Below are 22588 nucleotides of genomic sequence, written 5' to 3'. Positions count from 1 at the left end.
CAAACAGTGGCCTCATAATGTATCACCTACATCACAGTATATCTGTAACATAAATCCAAACAGTGGCCTCATAATGTATCACCTACATCACAGTATATCTGTAACATAGATGCCAAACAGTGGCCTCATAATGTATCACCTACATCACAGTATATCTGTAACATAGATGCCAAACAGTGGCCTCATAATGTATCACCTACATCACAGTATATCTGTAACATAAATGCCAAACAGTGGCCTCATAATGTATCACCTACATCACAGTATATCTGTAACATAAATCCAAACAGTGGCCTCATAATGTATCACCTACATCACAGTATATCTGTAACATAAATCCAAACAGTGGCCTCATAATGTATCACCTACATCACAGTATATCTGTAACATAGATGCCAAACAGTGGCCTCATAATGTATCACCTACATCACAGTATATCTGTAACATAGATGCCAAACAGTGGCCTTATAATGTATCACCTACATCACAGTATATCTGTAACATAAATCCAAACAGTGGCCTCATAATGTATCACCTACATCACAGTATATCTGTAACATAGATGCCAAACAGTGGCCTCATAATGTATCACCTACATCACAGTATATCTGTAACATAAATCCAAACAGTGGCCTCATAATGTATCACCTACATCACAGTATATCTGTAACATAAATCCAAACAGTGGCCTCATAATGTATCACCTACATCACAGTATATCTGTAACATAAATCCAAACAGTGGCCTCATAATTTATCACCTACATCACAAGCACGTATGCTTATATAAATAACATGCTTTTGCTGCCGTTTGGTTATAGGTAAATACATGTTATTTATATAAGCATACGTGCTTGTGATGTAGGTGATACATTATGAGGCCACTGTTTGGATTTATGTTACAGATATACTGTGATGTAGGTGATACATTATGAGGCCACTGTTTGGATTTATGTTACAGATATACTGTGATGTAGGTGATACATTATGAGGCCACTGTTTGGCATCTATGTTACAGATATACTGTGATGTAGGTGATACATTATGAGGCCACTGTTTGGATTTATGTTACAGATATACTGTGATGTAGGTGATACATTATGAGGCCACTGTTTGGCATCTATGTTACAGATATACTGTGATGTAGGTGATACATTATGAGGCCACTGTTTGGCATCTATGTTACAGATATACTGTGATGTAGGTGATACATTATGAGGCCACTGTTTGGCATCTATGTTACAGATATACTGTGATGTAGGTGATACATTATGAGGCCACTGTTTGGCATTTATGTTACAGATATACTGTGATGTAGGTGATACATTATGAGGCCACTGTTTGGCATCTATGTTACAGATATACTGTGATGTAGGTGATACATTATGAGGCCACTGTTTGGCATCTATGTTACAGATATACTGTGATGTAGGTGATACATTATGAGGCCACTGTTTGGCATCTATGTTACAGATATACTGTGATGTAGGTGATACATTATGAGGCCACTGTTTGGATTTATGTTACAGATATACTGTGATGTAGGTGATACATTATGAGGCCACTGTTTGGCATCTATGTTACAGATATACTGTGATGTAGGTGATACATTATGAGGCCACTGTTTGGCATCTATGTTACAGATATACTGTGATGTAGGTGATACATTACGAGGCCACTATTTGGCATTTATGTTACAGATATACTGTGATGTAGGTGATACATTATGAGGCCACTGTTTGGCATCTATGTTACAGATATACTGTGATGTAGGTGATACATTATGAGGCCACTGTTTGGCATCTATGTTACAGATATACTGTGATGTAGGTGATACATTAGGAAGCCACTGTTTGGATTTATGTTACAGATATACTGTGATGTAGGTGATACATTATGAGGTCACTGTTTGGCATCTATGTTACAGATATACTGTGATGTAGGTGATACATTATGAGGCCACTGTTTGGCATTTATGTTACAGATATACTGTGATGTAGGTGATACATTATGAGGCCACTGTTTGGATTTATGTTACAGATATACTGTGATGTAGGTGATACATTATGAGGCCACTGTTTGGCATCTATGTTACAGATATACTGTGATGTAGGTGATACATTACGAGGCCACTGTTTGGCATTTATGTTACAGATATACTGTGATGTAGGTGATACATTATGAGGCCACTGTTTGGCATTTATGTTACAGATATACTGTGATGTAGGTGATACATTACGAGGCCACTGTTTGGCATTTATGTTACAGATATACTGTGATGTAGGTGATACATTACGAGGCCACTGTTTGGCATCTATGTTACAGATATACTGTGATGTAGGTGATACATTATGAGGCCACTGTTTGGCATTTATGTTACAGATATACTGTGATGTAGGTGATACATTATGAGGCCACTGTTTGGCATTTATGTTACAGATATATGTTGATGTAGGTGATACATTATGAGGCCACTGTTTGGCATTTATGTTACAGATATACTGTGATGTAGGTGATACATTACGAGGCCACTGTTTGGCATTTATGTTACAGATATACTGTGATGTAGGTGATACATTACGAGGCCACTGTTTGGCATTTATGTTACAGATATACTGTGATGTAGGTGATACATTACGAGGCCACTGTTTGGCATCTATGTTACAGATATACTGTGATGTAGGTGATACATTATGAGGCCACTGTTTGGCATCTATGTTACAGATATACTGTGATGTAGGTGATACATTATGAGGCCACTGTTTGGCATCTATGTTACAGATATACTGTGATGTAGGTGATACATTATGAGGCCACTGTTTGGCATCTATGTTACAGATATACTGTGATGTAGGTGATACATTATGAGGCCACTGTTTGGCATCTATGTTACAGATATACTGTGATGTAGGTGATACATTATGAGGCCACTGTTTGGCATTTATGTTACAGATATACTGTGATGTAGGTGATACATTATGAGGCCACTGTTTGGCATCTATGTTACAGATATACTGTGATGTAGGTGATACATTATGAGGCCACTGTTTGGCATTATGTTACAGATATACTGTGATGTAGGTGATACATTATGAGGCCACTGTTTGGCATCTATGTTACAGATATACTGTGATGTAGGTGATACATTATGAGGCCACTGTTTGGCATTTATGTTACAGATATACTGTGATGTAGGTGATACATTATGAGGCCACTGTTTGGCATCTATGTTACAGATATACTGTGATGTAGGTGATACATTATGAGGCCACTGTTTGGCATTTATGTTACAGATATACTGTGATGTAGGTGATACATTATGAGGCCACTGTTTGGCATCTATGTTACAGATATACTGTGATGTAGGTGATACATTACGAGGCCACTGTTTGGCATCTATGTTACAGATATACTGTGATGTAGGTGATACATTATGAGGCCACTGTTTGGCATCTATGTTACAGATATACTGTGATGTAGGTGATACATTATGAGGCCACTGTTTGGCATCTATGTTACAGATATACTGTGATGTAGGTGATACATTATGAGGCCACTGTTTGGCATTTATGTTACAGATATACTGTGATGTAGGTGATACATTATGAGGCTACTGGTTTGGCATCTATGTTACAGATATACTGTGATGTAGGTGATACATTATGAGGCCACTGTTTGGCATCTATGTTACAGATATACTGTGATGTAGGTGATACATTACGAGGCCACTGTTTGGCATCTATGTTACAGATATACTGTGATGTAGGTGATACATTATGAGGCCACTGTTTGGCATTCTATGTTACAGATATACTGTGATGTAGGTGATACATTATGAGGCCACTGTTTGGCATCTATGTTACAGATATACTGTGATGTAGGTGATACATTATGAGGCCACTGTTTGGCATCTATGTTACAGATATACTGTGATGTAGGTGATACATTATGAGGCCACTGTTTGGCATCTATGTTACAGATATACTGTGATGTAGGTGATACATTATGAGGCCACTGTTTGGCATTTATGTTACAGATATACTGTGATGTAGGTGATACATTATGAGGCCACTGTTTGGATTTATGTTACAGATATACTGTGATGTAGGTGATACATTATGAGGCCACTGTTTGGCATTTATGTTACAGATATACTGTGATGTAGGTGATACATTATGAGGCCACTGTTTGGCATCTATGTTACAGATATACTGTGATGTAGGTGATACATTATGAGGCCACTGTTTGGCATCTATGTTACAGATATACTGTGATGTAGGTGATACATTATGAGGCCACTGTTTGGCATTTATGTTATAGATATACTGTGATGTAGGTGATACATTATGAGGCCACTGTTTGGCATCTATGTTACAGATATACTGTGATGTAGGTGATACATTATGAGGCCACTGTTTGGATTTATGTTACAGATATACTGTGATGTAGGTGATACATTATGAGGCCACTGTTTGGCATTTATGTTACAGATATACTGTGATGTAGGTGATACATTACGAGGCCACTGTTTGGATTTATGTTACAGATATACTGTGATGTAGGTGATACATTATGAGGCCACTGTTTGGCATTTATGTTACAGATATACTGTGATGTAGGTGATACATTACGAGGCCACTGTTTGGCATTTATGTTACAGATATACTGTGATGTAGGTGATACATTACGAGGCCACTGTTTGGCATCTATGTTACAGATATACTGTGATGTAGGTGATACATTATGAGGCCACTGTTTGGCATTTATGTTACAGATATACTGTGATGTAGGTGATACATTATGAGGCCACTGTTTGGCATTTATGTTACAGATATACTGTGATGTAGGTGATACATTACGAGGCCACTGTTTGGCATTTATGTTACAGATATACTGTGATGTAGGTGATACATTATGAGGCCACTGTTTGGCATTTATGTTACAGATATACTGTGATGTAGGTGATACATTACGAGGCCACTGTTTGGCATCTATGTTACAGATATACTGTGATGTAGGTGATACATTATGAGGCCACTGTTTGGCATCTATGTTACAGATATACTGTGATGTAGGTGATACATTATGAGGCCACTGTTTGGCATCTATGTTACAGATATACTGTGATGTAGGTGATACATTATGAGGCCACTGTTTGGCATTTATGTTACAGATATACTGTGATGTAGGTGATACATTATGAGGCTACTGTTTGGCATCTATGTTACAGATATACTGTGATGTAGGTGATACATTATGAGGCCACTGTTTGGCATTTATGTTACAGATATACTGTGATGTAGGTGATATATTATGAGGCCACTGTTTGGCATTTATGTTACAGATATACTGTGATGTAGGTGATACATTATGAGGCTACTGTTTGGCATCTATGTTACAGATATACTGTGATGTAGGTGATACATTATGAGGCCACTGTTTGGCATTTATGTTACAGATATCCTGTGATGTAGGTGATACATTATGAGGCTACTGTTTGGCATCTATGTTACAGATATACTGTGATGTAGGTGATACATTATGAGGCCACTGTTTGGCATTTATGTTACAGATATACTGTGATGTAGGTGATACATTACGAGGCCACTGTTTGGCATCTATGTTACAGATATACTGTGATGTAGGTGATACATTACGAGGCCACTGTTTGGCATCTATGTTACAGATATACTGTGATGTAGGTGATACATTATGAGGCCACTGTTTGGCATCTATGTTACAGATATACTGTGATGTAGGTGATACATTATGAGGCCACTGTTTGGCATCTATGTTACAGATATACTGTGATGTAGGTGATACATTATGAGGCCACTGTTTGGCATTTATGTTACAGATATACTGTGATGTAGGTGATACATTATGAGGCCACTGTTTGGCATCTATGTTACAGATATACTGTGATGTAGGTGATACATTATGAGGCCACTGTTTGGCATCTATGTTACAGATATACTGTGATGTAGGTGATACATTATGAGGCCACTGTTTGGCATCTATGTTACAGATATACTGTGATGTAGGTGATACATTATGAGGCCACTGTTTGGCATTTATGTTACAGATATACTGTGATGTAGGTGATACATTATGAGGCCACTGTTTGGCATCTATGTTACAGATATACTGTGATGTAGGTGATACATTATGAGGCCACTGTTTGGCATTTATGTTACAGATATACTGTGATGTAGGTGATACATTATGAGGCCACTGTTTGGCATCTATGTTACAGATATACTGTGATGTAGGTGATACATTATGAGGCCACTGTTTGGCATCTATGTTACAGATATACTGTGATGTAGGTGATACATTATGAGGCCACTGTTTGGCATCTATGTTACAGATATACTGTGATGTAGGTGATACATTATGAGGCCACTGTTTGGCATCTATGTTACAGATATACTGTGATGTAGGTGATACATTATGAGGCCACTGTTTGGCATTTATGTTACAGATATACTGTGATGTAGGTGATACATTATGAGGCCACTGTTTGGATTTATGTTACAGATATACTGTGATGTAGGTGATACATTATGAGGCCACTGTTTGGCATCTATGTTACAGATATACTGTGATGTAGGTGATACATTACGAGGCCACTGTTTGGCATCTATGTTACAGATATACTGTGATGTAGGTGATACATTACGAGGCCACTGTTTGGCATCTATGTTACAGATATACTGTGATGTAGGTGATACATTATGAGGCCACTGTTTGGCATCTATGTTACAGATATACTGTGATGTAGGTGATACATTATGAGGCCACTGTTTGGCATCTATGTTACAGATATACTGTGATGTAGGTGATACATTATGAGGCCACTGTTTGGCATTTATGTTACAGATATACTGTGATGTAGGTGATACATTATGAGGCCACTGTTTGGCATCTATGTTACAGATATACTGTGATGTAGGTGATACATTATGAGGCCACTGTTTGGCATCTATGTTACAGATATACTGTGATGTAGGTGATACATTATGAGGCCACTGTTTGGCATCTATGTTACAGATATACTGTGATGTAGGTGATACATTATGAGGCCACTGTTTGGCATTTATGTTACAGATATACTGTGATGTAGGTGATACATTATGAGGCCACTGTTTGGCATCTATGTTACAGATATACTGTGATGTAGGTGATACATTATGAGGCCACTGTTTGGCATTTATGTTACAGATATACTGTGATGTAGGTGATACATTATGAGGCCACTGTTTGGCATCTATGTTACAGATATACTGTGATGTAGGTGATACATTATGAGGCCACTGTTTGGCATCTATGTTACAGATATACTGTGATGTAGGTGATACATTATGAGGCCACTGTTTGGCATCTATGTTACAGATATACTGTGATGTAGGTGATACATTATGAGGCCACTGTTTGGCATCTATGTTACAGATATACTGTGATGTAGGTGATACATTATGAGGCCACTGTTTGGCATTTATGTTACAGATATACTGTGATGTAGGGTGATACATTATGAGGCCACTGTTTGGATTTATGTTACAGATATACTGTGATGTAGGTGATACATTATGAGGCCACTGTTTGGATTTATGTTACAGATATACTGTGATGTAGGTGATACATTATGAGGCCACTGTTTGGCATCTATGTTACAGATATACTGTGATGTAGGTGATACATTATGAGGCCACTGTTTGGCATCTATGTTACAGATATACTGTGATGTAGGTGATACATTATGAGGCCACTGTTTGGCATTTATGTTATAGATATACTGTGATGTAGGTGATACATTATGAGGCCACTGTTTGGCATCTATGTTACAGATATACTGTGATGTAGGTGATACATTATGAGGCCACTGTTTGGCATTTATGTTACAGATATACTGTGATGTAGGTGATACATTATGAGGCCACTGTTTGGATTTATGTTACAGATATACTGTGATGTAGGTGATACATTACGAGGCCACTGTTTGGCATTTATGTTACAGATATACTGTGATGTAGGTGATACATTATGAGGCCACTGTTTGGCATCTATGTTACAGATATCCTGTGATGTAGGTGATACATTATGAGGCCACTGTTTGGCATTTATGTTACAGATATACTGTGATGTAGGTGATACATTATGAGGCCACTGTTTGGCATTTATGTTACAGATATACTGTGATGTAGGTGATACATTACGAGGCCACTGTTTGGCATCTATGTTACAGATATACTGTGATGTAGGTGATACATTATGAGGCCACTGTTTGGATTTATGTTACAGATATACTGTGATGTAGGTGATACATTACGAGGCCACTGTTTGGATTTATGTTACAGATATACTGTGATGTAGGTGATACATTATGAGGCCACTGTTTGGATTTATGTTACAGATATACTGTGATGTAGGTGATACATTATGAGGCCACTGTTTGGCATTTATGTTACAGATATACTGTGATGTAGGTGATACATTATGAGGCCACTGTTTGGATTTATGTTACAGATATACTGTGATGTAGGTGATACATTATGAGGCCACTGTTTGGCATTTATGTTACAGATATACTGTGATGTAGGTGATACATTATGAGGCCACTGTTTGGCATTTATGTTACAGATATACTGTGATGTAGGTGATACATTACGATGCCACTGTTTGGCATTTATGTTACAGATATACTGTGATGTAGGTGATACATTATGAGGCCACTGTTTGGCATCTATGTTACAGATATACTGTGATGTAGGTGATACATTATGAGGCCACTGTTTGGCATTTATGTTACAGATATACTGTGATGTAGGTGATACATTACGATGCCACTGTTTGGCATCTATGTTACAGATATACTGTGATGTAGGTGATACATTATGAGGCCACTGTTTGGCATTTATGTTACAGATATACTGTGATGTAGGTGATACATTATGAGGCCACTGTTTGGATTTATGTTACAGATATACTGTGATGTAGGTGATACATTATGAGGCCACTGTTTGGATTTATGTTACAGATATACTGTGATGTAGGTGATACATTATGAGGCCACTGTTTGGCATCTATGTTACAGATATACTGTGATGTAGGTGATACATTATGAGGCCACTGTTTGGCATCTATGTTACAGATATACTGTGATGTAGGTGATACATTATGAGGCCACTGTTTGGCATTTATGTTACAGATATACTGTGATGTAGGTGATACATTACGATGCCACTGTTTGGCATCTATGTTACAGATATACTGTGATGTAGGTGATACATTATGAGGCCACTGTTTGGCATCTATGTTACAGATATACTGTGATGTAGGTGATACATTATGAGGCCACTGTTTGGATTTATGTTACAGATATACTGTGATGTAGGTGATACATTATGAGGCCACTGTTTGGCATTTATGTTACAGATATACTGTGATGTAGGTGATACATTATGAGGCCACTGTTTGGATTTATGTTACAGATATACTGTGATGTAGGTGATACATTACGAGGCCACTGTTTGGCATTTATGTTACAGATATACTGTGATGTAGGTGATACATTATGAGGCCACTGTTTGGATTTATGTTACAGATATACTGTGATGTAGGTGATACATTACGAGGCCACTGTTTGGCATTTATGTTACAGATATACTGTGATGTAGGTGATACATTATGAGGCCACTGTTTGGCATCTATGTTACAGATATCCTGTGATGTAGGTGATACATTATGAGGCCACTGTTTGGCATTTATGTTACAGATATACTGTGATGTAGGTGTTACATTATGAGGCCACTGTTTGGCATTTATGTTACAGATATACTGTGATGTAGGTGATACATTACGAGGCCACTGTTTGGCATCTATGTTACAGATATACTGTGATGTAGGTGATACATTATGAGGCCACTGTTTGGCATCTATGTTACAGATATACTGTGATGTAGGTGATACATTATGAGGCCACTGTTTGGCATCTATGTTACAGATATACTGTGATGTAGGTGATACATTATGAGGCCACTGTTTGGCATTTATGTTACAGATATACTGTGATGTAGGTGATACATTACGATGCCACTGTTTGGCATCTATGTTACAGATATACTGTGATGTAGGTGATACATTATGAGGCCACTGTTTGGCATCTATGTTACAGATATACTGTGATGTAGGTGATACATTATGAGGCCACTGTTTGGATTTATGTTACAGATATACTGTGATGTAGGTGATACATTATGAGGCCACTGTTTGGCATTTATGTTACAGATATACTGTGATGTAGGTGATACATTATGAGGCCACTGTTTGGATTTATGTTACAGATATACTGTGATGTAGGTGATACATTACGAGGCCACTGTTTGGCATTTATGTTACAGATATACTGTGATGTAGGTGATACATTATGAGGCCACTGTTTGGCATCTATGTTACAGATATCCTGTGATGTAGGTGATACATTATGAGGCCACTGTTTGGCATTTATGTTACAGATATACTGTGATGTAGGTGATACATTATGAGGCCACTGTTTGGCATTTATGTTACAGATATACTGTGATGTAGGTGATACATTACGAGGCCACTGTTTGGCATCTATGTTACAGATATACTGTGATGTAGGTGATACATTATGAGGCCACTGTTTGGATTTATGTTACAGATATACTGTGATGTAGGTGATACATTACGAGGCCACTGTTTGGATTTATGTTACAGATATACTGTGATGTAGGTGATACATTATGAGGCCACTGTTTGGATTTATGTTACAGATATACTGTGATGTAGGTGATACATTATGAGGCCACTGTTTGGATTTATGTTACAGATATACTGTGATGTAGGTGATACATTATGAGGCCACTGTTTGGCATCTATGTTACAGATATCCTGTGATGTAGGTGATACATTATGAGGCCATTGTTTGGCATCTATGTTACAGATATACTGTGATGTAGGTGATACATTATGAGGCCACTGTTTGGCATCTATGTTACAGATATACTGTGATGTAGGTGATACATTATGAGGCCACTGTTTGGCATCTATGTTACAGATATACTGTGATGTAGGTGATACATTATGAGGCCACTGTTTGGCATCTATGTTACAGATATACTGTGATGTAGGTGATACATTATGAGGCTACTGTTTGGATTTATGTTACAGATATACTGTGATGTAGGTGATACATTATGAGGCCACTGTTTGGCATCTATGTTACAGATATACTGTGATGTAGGTGATACATTATGAGGCCACTGTTTGGCATCTATGTTACAGATATACTGTGATGTAGGTGATACATTATGAGGCCACTGTTTGGCATTTATGTTACAGATATACTGTGATGTAGGTGATACATTATGAGGCCACTGTTTGGATTTATGTTACAGATATACTGTGATGTAGGTGATACATTATGAGGCCACTGTTTGGATTTATGTTACAGATATACTGTGATGTAGGTGATACATTATGAGGCCACTGTTTGGATTTATGTTACAGATATCCTGTGATGCTGACACACTCATGTAATTCATTACCATTGGTAACTAATCTTAGGTGATTACTTGGCTTTATCACAAGCAATGTTCTGTATTTTTTAGTGCATCACTGACACACTTGTGTTTGTATCTAAGGAATATTATGGTCTGGTTGTACTATTTATTATCTGAGTTAAAATTACCATTGTTCAGCTTGGTGTCCCCAATATATTCAGTTCCCATTCCCCATCTGTTGGGGTTCAGTTTGTAAAGATAACCTTTTTGTATAATTTTATATATTTTTTTCAATAAAGATGAGAAAAGGAATTTTTTAATTGTTGTTATTGGTGTAGCTATGTGTGATGAATGGTCACATGGGGCTTTGTATGTGTGATGGATGGACACGTAAAACTCTGTATTTCTCATGAATGGTCATGTGGTGCTTTGTATGTGTGATGGATAGTGACGTCGGGCTCTGTATGTGTGATGAATGGTCACATAGGGTTCTGTATGTATGATGGAAGGTCACATTGGACCCTGTATGTGTGATGGATGGTCTTCTGGAGCTTGTCTGTGTGATGGATGGTGACATGGTGCTCTGCATGTGTGATGGATGGTCATGTGGGGCTCTGTATGTGTGATGGATGGTTATGTAGGGTTCCTTGTGTATGATGGAAGAGCACATGGGGCTCTGTATCTGTGATGGATTGTCATGTTTATTTCTGTATATGTGATGGTAACGTGTTACTCTGTATGATGGAAGGTCACATTGGACCCTGTATGTGTGATGGATGGTCTTCTGGAGCTTGTCTGTGTGATGGATGGTGACATGGTGCTCTGCATGTGTGATGGATGGTCATGTGGGGCTCTGTATGTGTGATGGATGGTTATGTAGGGTTCCTTGTGTATGATGGAAGAGCACATGGGGCTCTGTATCTGTGATGGATTGTCATGTTTATTTCTGTATATGTGATGGTAACGTGTTACTCTGTATGATGGATGGTCACATGGGGCTCTGTATGTGTGATGGACGGTCATGTTTGTTTTGTATGCAGATGTAGAGCTGTGGAGACGGTAAGCCAAACCTCTGACTCCAACTCCCTCACTATACAGACACATCTGCAGGTTTTTCCCCCTGCTCTCTATAAAGACACATCTGCAGGTTTTTCTCCTGTTTTCAGTCAATTAGGAACCAAAATTATTTCCATTTGCCAAATGCCAGAATAATGAGAGAGAGAAAGAGAGAGAAAGAGACAGACAGAGAGAAAGAGAGAGAGAGACAGAGAGAGAGAAAGAGAGAGAGAGGAAGAGACAGAGAAAGAGACAGAGAGAGAGAAAGAGAGAGAGAGGAAGAGAAAGAGACAGCGAGAGAGAGAGAGAAAGAGAAAGAGACAGAGAGAGAGAGAAAGAGAGGAAGAGAGAGAGAGGAAGAGAAAGAGACAGAGAGAGAGAGAAAGAGACAGAGAGAGAGAGAAAGAGACAGAGAGAGAAAGAGACAGAGAGAGAAAGAGACAGAGAGAGAGAGAAAGAGATAGAGAAAGAGACAGAGAGAGAGAAAGAGAGAGAGAGACAGAGAGAGAGAAAGAGACAGAGAGAGAGAGAGAGAGAGAAAGAGACAGAGAGAGAAAGAGAGAGAGAGAGAAAGAGAAAGAGAGAGAGAAAGAATGTTTTCAGGCATTTTTATTACTTTCTACAAAGTGAAATTTCCATACACTCAGAATCCTGTGCCTTTTCACAATATGGGACCGCCCATATGGTGATGTCATGTCTTTGGAAGCTTCTGATAGGTTTATTGGCCACATCTGAGTTAATTAGAGACACACCTGTGGATGTATTGTAATGCACCTGAAACACACGGCTTCTTTGTGTAGCATTATGGGAAAGTCAAAAGAAATCAGCCAAGAATCAGGCATCTCAGGAAGAGAATTGTGGACTTGCACAAGTCTGGTTCATCGTTGGGTGCAATTTCCAGATACCTGAAGGTGCCTCGTTCATCTGTACAAACAATTATACACAAGTACAAACAAGATGGGAATGTCCAGTCATCATACCGCTCAGGAAGTAGACAGGTTCTGTGCACCAGAGATGAACGTGCTTTGGTCAGACATGTGCAGATCAACCCAAGAACAAAAGACCTTGTGAAGATGCTGGCAGAAGCTGGTAAGATTGTGTCATTATCCACAGTGAAATGAGTCCTGTATCAACATGGGCTGAAAGACCACTCTGCCAAGAAGAAGCCATTACTCAAAAAGAGATAAAAAATCTAGATGTTTGTAAATGCACACAGGAACAAAGAGCTTAATTTCTGGAGTCGTCCTGTGGTCTGATGAAACTAAAATTGAACTGTTTGGCCATAATGACCATCGTTAACTTTGGAGGAAAAAGGGAGAAGCTTTGAAGCCTAAGACCACCATCCCTACTGTGACACACGGGGGCGACAGCATCATGTTGTGGGGTTGTTTTGCTGCAGGAGGGACTGGTGCACTTCAGAAACTAGATGGCGTCATGAAGAAAGAAGATTATGTGGCCATACTGAAGAACATCTCAAGACATCAGCCAGGAACTTACAGCTTGGGTGGAAATGGGTCTTCCAAATGGACAATGACCCGAAGCTACTGCCAAACTGGTTACAAAGTGGCTTAAGGATGACAAAGTCAATGTTTTGGAGTGGCCATCACAAAGTCCTGATCTCAATCCTATGGAAAATGTATGGGCAAAGCTGAAAAGGCCGGAGCGAGCGGCGACCTCCAAACATGGCTCAGCTCCACCAGATCTGTCAGGAGTCGGCCCAAATTCCACCAACTATTGTGAGAAGCTTCTGGAAGGATCCAAAATGTTTCCCCAAAGCCACACAGTGTAAGGGCAATGCCACCATATACTAATGACATGGAGGAAATGTCACTGTGCAAAAAGGAAGAAAAATGCCTGAAAACATTCTCTCATTATTCTGGAGAGCAGAGGCCAAAACCTGCAGAATGTCTGTATAGAGAGAGGAGGGAAAAACCTGCAGATGTGTCTGTATAGAGAGCGGAGGGAAAAATCTGCAGATGTGCCTGTATAGAGAGCGGAGGGAAAAACCTGCAGATGTGTCTGTATAGAGAGTGGAGGGCAAAACCTGCAGATGTGTCTGTATAGAGAGCGGAGGGAAAAACCTGCAGATGTGTCTGTATAGAGAAGAGGGCAAAACCTGCATATGTGTCTCTATCGAAAGCGGAGGGCAAAACCTGCAGATGTGTCTGTATAGAGCAGAGGGAAAAACCTGCAGATGTGTCTGTATAGAGAGCAGAGGGAAAAACCTGCAGACGTGTCTGTATAGCGAGTGGAGGGAAACTAAAGCCTGCTTTACACGATACGACCGATTGTGCGATAGCACGATCGATCGTACCCGCCCCGTCGTTTTTGCGTCACGGGCAATTAGTTGCCCCTGGCGCACAAACTCGTTTAACCCCCGTCACATGTACTTACCTTCCGGACAACCTCGCTGTGGGCGACGAACGTCCACTTCCTGGCGTGGGAGGGACGTTCGGCGTCACAGCGACATCACACGGTAGCCGGCCAATAGAAGCGGAGGGGCGGAGATGAGCAGGATGTAAACATCCCGTCCACCTCCTTCCTTCCATTAAGCCGGCGGGTGCCGCGGGAGGCAGGTAAAGCTGCTGTTCATCGTTCCCGTGGTGTCACACGGAGCAACGTGTGATGCCACGGAAACGATGAACAACCGCCGCCATTTTAATTAAACAATTTTAAGAAACCTAGCGACGAGTACACGACTCACGATTTGTGAGCGTTACTGCGTCACTAGGAGGTGTTACACGAGACGACGTCATGTACGATGCCGGATGTGCGTCACGAAAAACGTGACCCCGACGATGCATCACACGATCAGTCGTCTCGTGTAAAGCCCGCTTAAGGGTTTACACCAAAGATCTCAAACAATTGGGCCGCATGCGGCCCCTCAGGCTACTGCTTGTGGCCTGCAGATCTGGTAGCGATCGCTGCTGCTGCAAGGGTTGCAGCCGACAGAGCATTATTTCAGATGAACATTTTGCCGGCGCTGTGAAGTCAAACCCTCTCTGCACAACTTAATTCTGTTGCCGGCCAATCAGAGGCAAGCAACTGACGCATATGACCACAGTTGCTTGCCTCTGATTGGCCAGTGGCTGCTATAGAGAACTTGACTCTGCGGCGTCAAAACGTTCATCTGAATTTCAGATGAAGCGCTGACAGTGGCTGCGATCGTTACCGGGTCAACGTCCCTGCGGGCCGCATGAAGCAACGAGGAAAGAGGACGCCAAGGGAACGGAGAACAGGTGAGAAGAAAGTTTTGGTGTATGTTGCCCGCTGAGGCTGCACAGGTCAGAGTGTGTGTGTGTGTGTGTGTGTGTGTGTGTGTGTGTGTGTGTACGCAGTGTGTGTGTGTGTGTGTACGCAGTGTGTGTGTGTGTGTGTGTGTGTGTGTGTGTGTGTGTGTAGAATGGCACAACAGGGGATCCAGGATAGGACATTGCTACAAAAAGAGGTCCAGTAAACAGGACATTACTACAAGAAGGGGACCTGTAAGGACATATTACTACAGGATAGGCACAAGGATGAGGACAAGGATGTGCACATTACTACAGGATCGAAATAAGGAGCACAGTACTACAAGGATTGGTATATTGCTACAGAATGGGGAGCAGGATGGTGCACATTGCTACAAGAGGAAGAGGATATGGGACATTACTAAAAGATGAAGGGAACATTACTACAAGATGTTGGCCAAAATTACTATATGGTGCTAATCTTAAAACTGTTACTATTTACAAAAAGGGGATAAAATGTAAAAAAAAAATAAAAGCATGATTTGTAAGCGATTGCCTGCTCACGTGATGGGGGCACTCACTTGGCTGCGTTTCCGAGGTAACACAGGAACACAGTCTTAAAAATCCAAACGGTTTATTAAAAAAACACCATAAACCGCTTCTCCAAACAAAATCACAAATACAGACGGATTTCAAGTCCGTTAAAGTCACGGCACTCCCGCTCAGTTCAGATACCCTCGATCTGAGTGGAGCTCTCTCTTCAGTCTGTCAGTCAGTGACTCCTGTCGCTGCCGCAGCTCCCACTTCATGGCTCCACACCACTCTAGGAACTTTCGTGGACCCGGCTGATCCAAAGCAACGACACCTCAGCAGTGTGCAGGAAAAAAATCTTCATGGACCCGGCTGATCCACAGCAACGACACCTCAGCAGTGTGCAGGAAAAAAATCTTCATGGACCCGGCTGATCCACAGCAACGACACCTCAGCAGTGTGCAGGAAAATCTTCGTGGACCCGGCTGATCCACAGCTGTGAATATCCAACACGTGCTCCTCAGAACGCTGCCCGCATTCTCTACCATATGTGAGCGATTGCCTGCTCACGTGATGGGGGACACTCACTTGGCTGCGTTTCCGAGGTAACACAGGAACACAGTCTTAAAAATCCAAACGGTTTATTAAAAAAAACACCATAAACCGCTTCTCCAAACAAAATCACAAATACAGACGGATTTCAAGTCCGTTAAAGTCACGGCACTCCCGCTCAGTTCAGATACCCTCGATCTGAGTGGGCTCTCTCAGCGTCTACTCACTCACGTGTGAAGCCACCCTCTGCTCCTTCAGACGGGTTCCTTCCAGAGGATTCAGACCTCTCTGAGGTAAACGGCCTCTCTTCCCTCAGAGGCTGCTCCTCATGCAGTGCTCATACTCTGCTCCACACACTCCATGTGCCAAACAAGCCACCCATAGGCAGGGGCATGTGGATGGCCAGACCCACCCATCTCTTAGCCATCCGCAATCCTGGCCCATTCAATACTATAGAAACTGTCTGTGGCACTACAAGTACCAGAAAGAACTCCCAGGATCACACCACTTCCGTGGTACATATCAACCATTCACAATATAACCGGTCGCCTTGTCACAAAATATAACACAACTGTACATTTGTTATGATAAACAAACAAAAAATGTTCAAAAACAGAGATCCAAAGGTGTATATTAAAAAATAATGTACCAATAAAAATGTCACTTTGTCCAGAAAAGAATGCATTTTTCTATGTGCGTCCCTCATACCCAGCCGAGTCCCTGGTTACACTGTACATGACTGATGTGTGTGATAAATTTCCTGTAGTAAATGGTGACCTCTCTCCTTATATCATGGAGATGAGGTGCAGCACAGATTCATCTCCACTAAAACCCGAGATCCTCACATCAGGAACAGAACAGACATTTATAGGACTTTTCAGACTTTTCTGAACTTTCCCAAATTCTAATGAAAAAATATTCATCACATTCTGCACTGAGCGCTGGACCCCATGTATTATGCATTTTAGGAGTTGGAGTCGCTCCATTTTAGATAGTCTCCAACTCCACCAAAATGAACTCCGACTCCATAGACCTGGTGTATGTGTGATGGATGGTCACATGGGGTGCTGTATGTGTGATGGATGGTCACATGGGGCGCTATGTGTGATGGATGGTCACATGGGGTGCTGTATGTGTGATGGAAGGTCACATGGGGCGCTATGTGTGATGGATGGTCACTTGGGGTGCTTTAGGTGTGATGGAAGGTCACATGGGGCGCTGTATGTGATGGATGGTCACATGGAGCGCTGTATGTGTGATAGATGGTCACATGGGGCGCTGTATGTGTGATGGATGGCCACATGGGGCGCTGTATGTGTGATGGAAGGTCACATGGGGCGCTGTATGTGATGGATGGTCACATGGAGCGCTGTATGTGTGATAGATGGTCACATGGAGCGCTGTATATGTGATGGATGGTCACTTGGGGTTCTGTATGTGTGATGGAAGGTCACTTGGGGCTGTGTATGTGTGATGGATGGTCTTGTGTTGCTCTGTTAATTTCTTTATTGTTCACCCCCAGGTGACGTTGTGACCCTCTCAGCTGCTGGTGGTCTCGGCGCAGACAGTCTGCAGTCGCTGACATCGGACGGAGCCACGTTGGCTGTGCAGCAGGTTATGCTGGGAGGACAGAGTGACGACGACTCTCTGGACACAGACCAGGAGGACACAGAGACGGGACTCAGTGCAGGGGACCTGCGGGGTTTGGTCCTGAGCGGTGGAGGACTCCAGTGAGAAGGACACTTTGGTCGCACACACTTTATATTGTCCTTGTGATGACCGTATGCACAGGACAATTGTGACCCAAACTATTTTATCTTCACTTGCGACAAATATTTGCACCTTAAAAAAAAAGAAAACCTGTCGCTTCCAAGGATTTCACTGCCTAACGCCCCCTTCCCCGGTGCCAAATGTCTCTCTGCCCAGTGTGACGTGGGGCAGTGTTCCCCGTATTTTGCTTCTGCAGACGGTGGAATCGTTGAGGGCTGTGCAGCACGTAACACTCCGGGCACCGGCATTTCTACACTCCCAGCTGTAGGATTCGTGGACGGTAGCATCCGCCCTGTCGGGGAGCGAGGCCTACTCAGCGTCTGGAGGGAAAATTCACAAAATGTTGATTTACTCCCTAAATAGAACTGTATTTTTGTAGAGTTGTGAAAGAATAAACTTGGAAAAGTTTCACCGGCCTCCGTGTTCTGTGGTGAGGGGTCTTCAGTGCAGTAATGGATGATAGGAGTCATCAGTGGACTCTATTCTTGTATCGTGAGGAGTGTGACAGGTGAGAAGAGTTGTCAGATCCAGTGATGGCGACTCAGGAAATCTGCAGCTTACAAAATGTCTCCATGTGAGGAGGCTCAAACCCCAGAGAGGCTCTGTGCCAAAACCACCTGTCACCACAAGCTGCCGCTAACACAACGTGTGTCCATGTGAGGAGGCTCAGACCCCAGACAGGCTCCGTGCCAGGACCACCTGTCACCACAATCTGCCACTAACACGACGTGTGTCCATGTGAGGAGGCTCAGACCCTAGAGAGGCTTTGTACCAGGATGACCTGTCACCACAATCTGCCACTAACACGGCGTGTGTCCATGTGAGGAGGCTCCGACTCCGTGCCAGGACCACCTGTCACCACAATCTGCCGCTAACACGACGTGTGTCCATGTGAGGAGGCTCAGACCCCAGATAGGCTCCTTGCCAGGACCACCTGTCACCACAATCTGCCACTAACACGACGTGTGTCCATGTGAGGAGGCTCAGACCCTAGAGAGGCTTTGTGCCAGGACCACCTGTCACCACAATCTGCCGCTAACACAACGTGTGTCCATGTGAGGAGGCTCAGACCCCAGAGAGGCTCCGTGCCAAAACCACCTGTCACCACAAGCTGCCGCTAACACGTGTGTCCATGTGAGGAGGCTCAGACCCTAGAGAGGCTTTGTACCAGGATGACCTGTCACCACAATCTGCCACTAACACGACGTGTGTCCATGTGAGGAGGCTCCGGCTCCGTGCCAGGACCACCTGTCACCACAATCTGCCGCTAACATGACGTGTGTCCATGTGAGGAGGCTCAGACCCTAGAGAGGCTTTGTGCCAGGACCACCTGTCACCACAATCTGCCGCTAACACAACGTGTGTCCATGTGAGGAGGCTCAGACCCCAGAGGCTCCGTGCCAAAACCACCTGTCACCACAAGCTGCCGCTAACACAACGTGTGTCCATGTGAGGAGGCTCAGACCCCAGACAGGCTCCGTGCCAGGACCACCTGTCACCACAATCTGCCACTAACACGACGTGTGTCCATGTGAGGAGGCTCAGACCCTAGAGAGGCTTTGTGCCAAAACCACCTGTCACCACAAGCTGCCGCTAACACAACGTGTGTCCATGTGAGGAGGCTCCGGCTCCGTGCCAGGACCACCTGTCACCACAATCTGCCGCTAACACGACGCGTGTCCATGTGAGGAGGCTCAAACCCCAGAGAGGCTCTGTGCCAAAACCACCTGTCACCACAAGCTGCCGCTAACACAACGTGTGTCCATGTGAGGAGGCTCAGACCCCAGACAGGCTCCGTGCCAGGACCACCTGTCACCACAATCTGCCACTAACACGACGTGTGTCCATGTGAGGAGGCTCAGACCCCAAACAGGCTCCGTGCCAGGACCACCTGTCACCACAATCTGCCACTAACACGACGTGTGTCCATGTGAGGAGGCTCAGACCCCAGACAGGCTCCGTGCCAGGACCACCTGTCACCACAATCTGCCACTAACACGACGTGTGTCCATGTGAGGAGGCTCAGACCCTAGAGAGGCTTTGTGCCAGGACGACCTGTCACCACAATCTGCCACTAACACGACGTGTGTCTATGTGAGGAGGCTCAAACCCCAGACAGGCTCCGTGCCAAAACCACCTGTCACCACAATCTGCCACTAACACGACGTGTGTCCATGTGAGGAGGCTCAGACCCCAGAGAGGCTCCGTGCCAAAACCACCTGTCACCACATTCAGCCGCTAACATGACGTGTGTCCATGTGAGGAGGCTCAGACCCCAGAGAGGCTCTGTGCCAGGACAACCTGTCACCACAATCTGCCGCTAACACGACGTGTGTCCATGTGAGGAGGCTCAGACCCCAGAGAGGCGCCTTGTCAGGACCACATGTCACCACAATCTGCCGCTAACACGACGTGTGTCCATGTGAGGAGGCTCAGACCCCAGAGAGGCTCCGTGTCAGGACAACCTGTCACCACAATCTGCCACTAACACGACGTGTGTCCATGTGAGGAGGCTCAGACCCCAGAGAGGCTCTGTGCCAGGACAACCTGTCACCACAATCTGCCACTAACACGACGTGTGTCCATGTGAGGAGGCTCAGACCCCAGAGAGGCTCTGTGTCAGGACAACCTGTCACCACAATCTGCCGCTAACACGACGTGTGTCCATGTGAGGAGGCTCAGACCCCAGAGAGGCTCCGTGTCAGGACCACCTGTCACCACATTCAGCCGCTAACATGATGTGTGTCCATGTGAGGAGGCTCAGACCCCAGAGAGGCTCCGTGCCAAAACCACCTGTCACCACAATCTGCCACTAACACGACGTGTGTCCATGTGAGGAGGCTCAGACCCCAGAGAGGCTCCGTGCCAGGACCACCCGTCACCACAATCTGCCGCTTACATGAGTTGTGTCCACGTGCTGCATGCATAGTATGTGAGACAAACTGCTGCGCTGTAATCCCCTGTAGTAATTAAGCACTGCCGGGGATTATATAAATGCAGGAAATAAATGCAGATATCTGCAAGAAAAAAGAAGCAGCGTGGGCACCGCAACTCACAATTGTCATAGATTTTGCTGGGATGTTTTTCTTTGCTTTTATTGATTTTTAAAAAAAAAAAAACAAGGAAAAATGCATAAAAAAACGCAATAGGTAGCATTGCCCTTACACTGTGTGACCTTGTGGAAACGTTTCGTATCTTCCAGAAGCTTCTCACAATAGTTGGTGGAATTTGGGCTGATTCCTCCTGACAGATCTGGTGGAGCTGAGCCATGTTTGGAGGTCGCCGCTCGCTCCGGCCTTTTCAGCTTTGCCCATACATTTTCAGTAGGATTGAGATCAGGGCTCCAAAACATTGACTGATTTCCTTAATCCACTTTGTAACCAGTTTAGCAGAAGCTTCGGATCATTGTCCATTTGGAAGACCCATTTCCGCCCAAGCTGTAAGTTCCTGGCTGATGTCTTGAGATGTTCTTCAGTATTGCCACATAATCTTCTATCCTCATGATGCCATCTATTTTGTGAAGTCACCAGTCCCTCCTGCAGCAAAACAACCCCACAAAATGATGCCGCCGCCCCCCTGTGTCACAGTTGGGATGGTTCTTAGGCTTCAAAGCTTCTCCCTTTTCCTCCAAACATACAAATGGTCATTATGGCCAAACAGTTCAATTTTACTTTCATCAGACCCAGGACAAGTCTCTGGATTTTAAGTTCTTTGTTCCTGTGTGCATTTGCAAATATTAATCTGGCTTTTTCCTGTTTCTTTTGGAGTAATGGCCTCTTCCTGGCAGAGCGGCTTTTCAGCCCATGATGATACAGTACACTACAGTACAGTACACAGTTTCACTGTGGATAATGACACAATGTTACCAGCTTCCACCAGCATCTTCACAAGGTCTTTTGCTTTTGTTCTTGGGTTGATATGC

General features: G+C 43.1%; 1 protein-coding gene across 2 annotated transcripts in view; it reads left to right on the top strand.

The window, feature by feature from the left end:
* PKNOX1 (PBX/knotted 1 homeobox 1) overlaps positions 1-19077 on the top strand; it is a 111468-nt gene extending 92391 nt beyond the window's left edge. For both annotated transcript variants that reach the window (XM_075332731.1, XM_075332732.1), the window contains exon 11: positions 18419-19077. In XM_075332731.1, the coding sequence (XP_075188846.1) occupies positions 18419-18630 (212 nt within the window). In that variant the 3' untranslated portion in view covers positions 18631-19077. The remainder of the gene's footprint in view (positions 1-18418) is intronic.
* Positions 19078-22588: the final 3511 nt, after the last annotated feature.

Source organism: Anomaloglossus baeobatrachus, chromosome 2 (assembly GCF_048569485.1).
Source record: "Anomaloglossus baeobatrachus isolate aAnoBae1 chromosome 2, aAnoBae1.hap1, whole genome shotgun sequence".
NCBI classification, from domain to species: domain Eukaryota; kingdom Metazoa; phylum Chordata; class Amphibia; order Anura; family Aromobatidae; genus Anomaloglossus; species Anomaloglossus baeobatrachus.
This window is presented reverse-complemented; position numbering and strand designations above follow the sequence as displayed.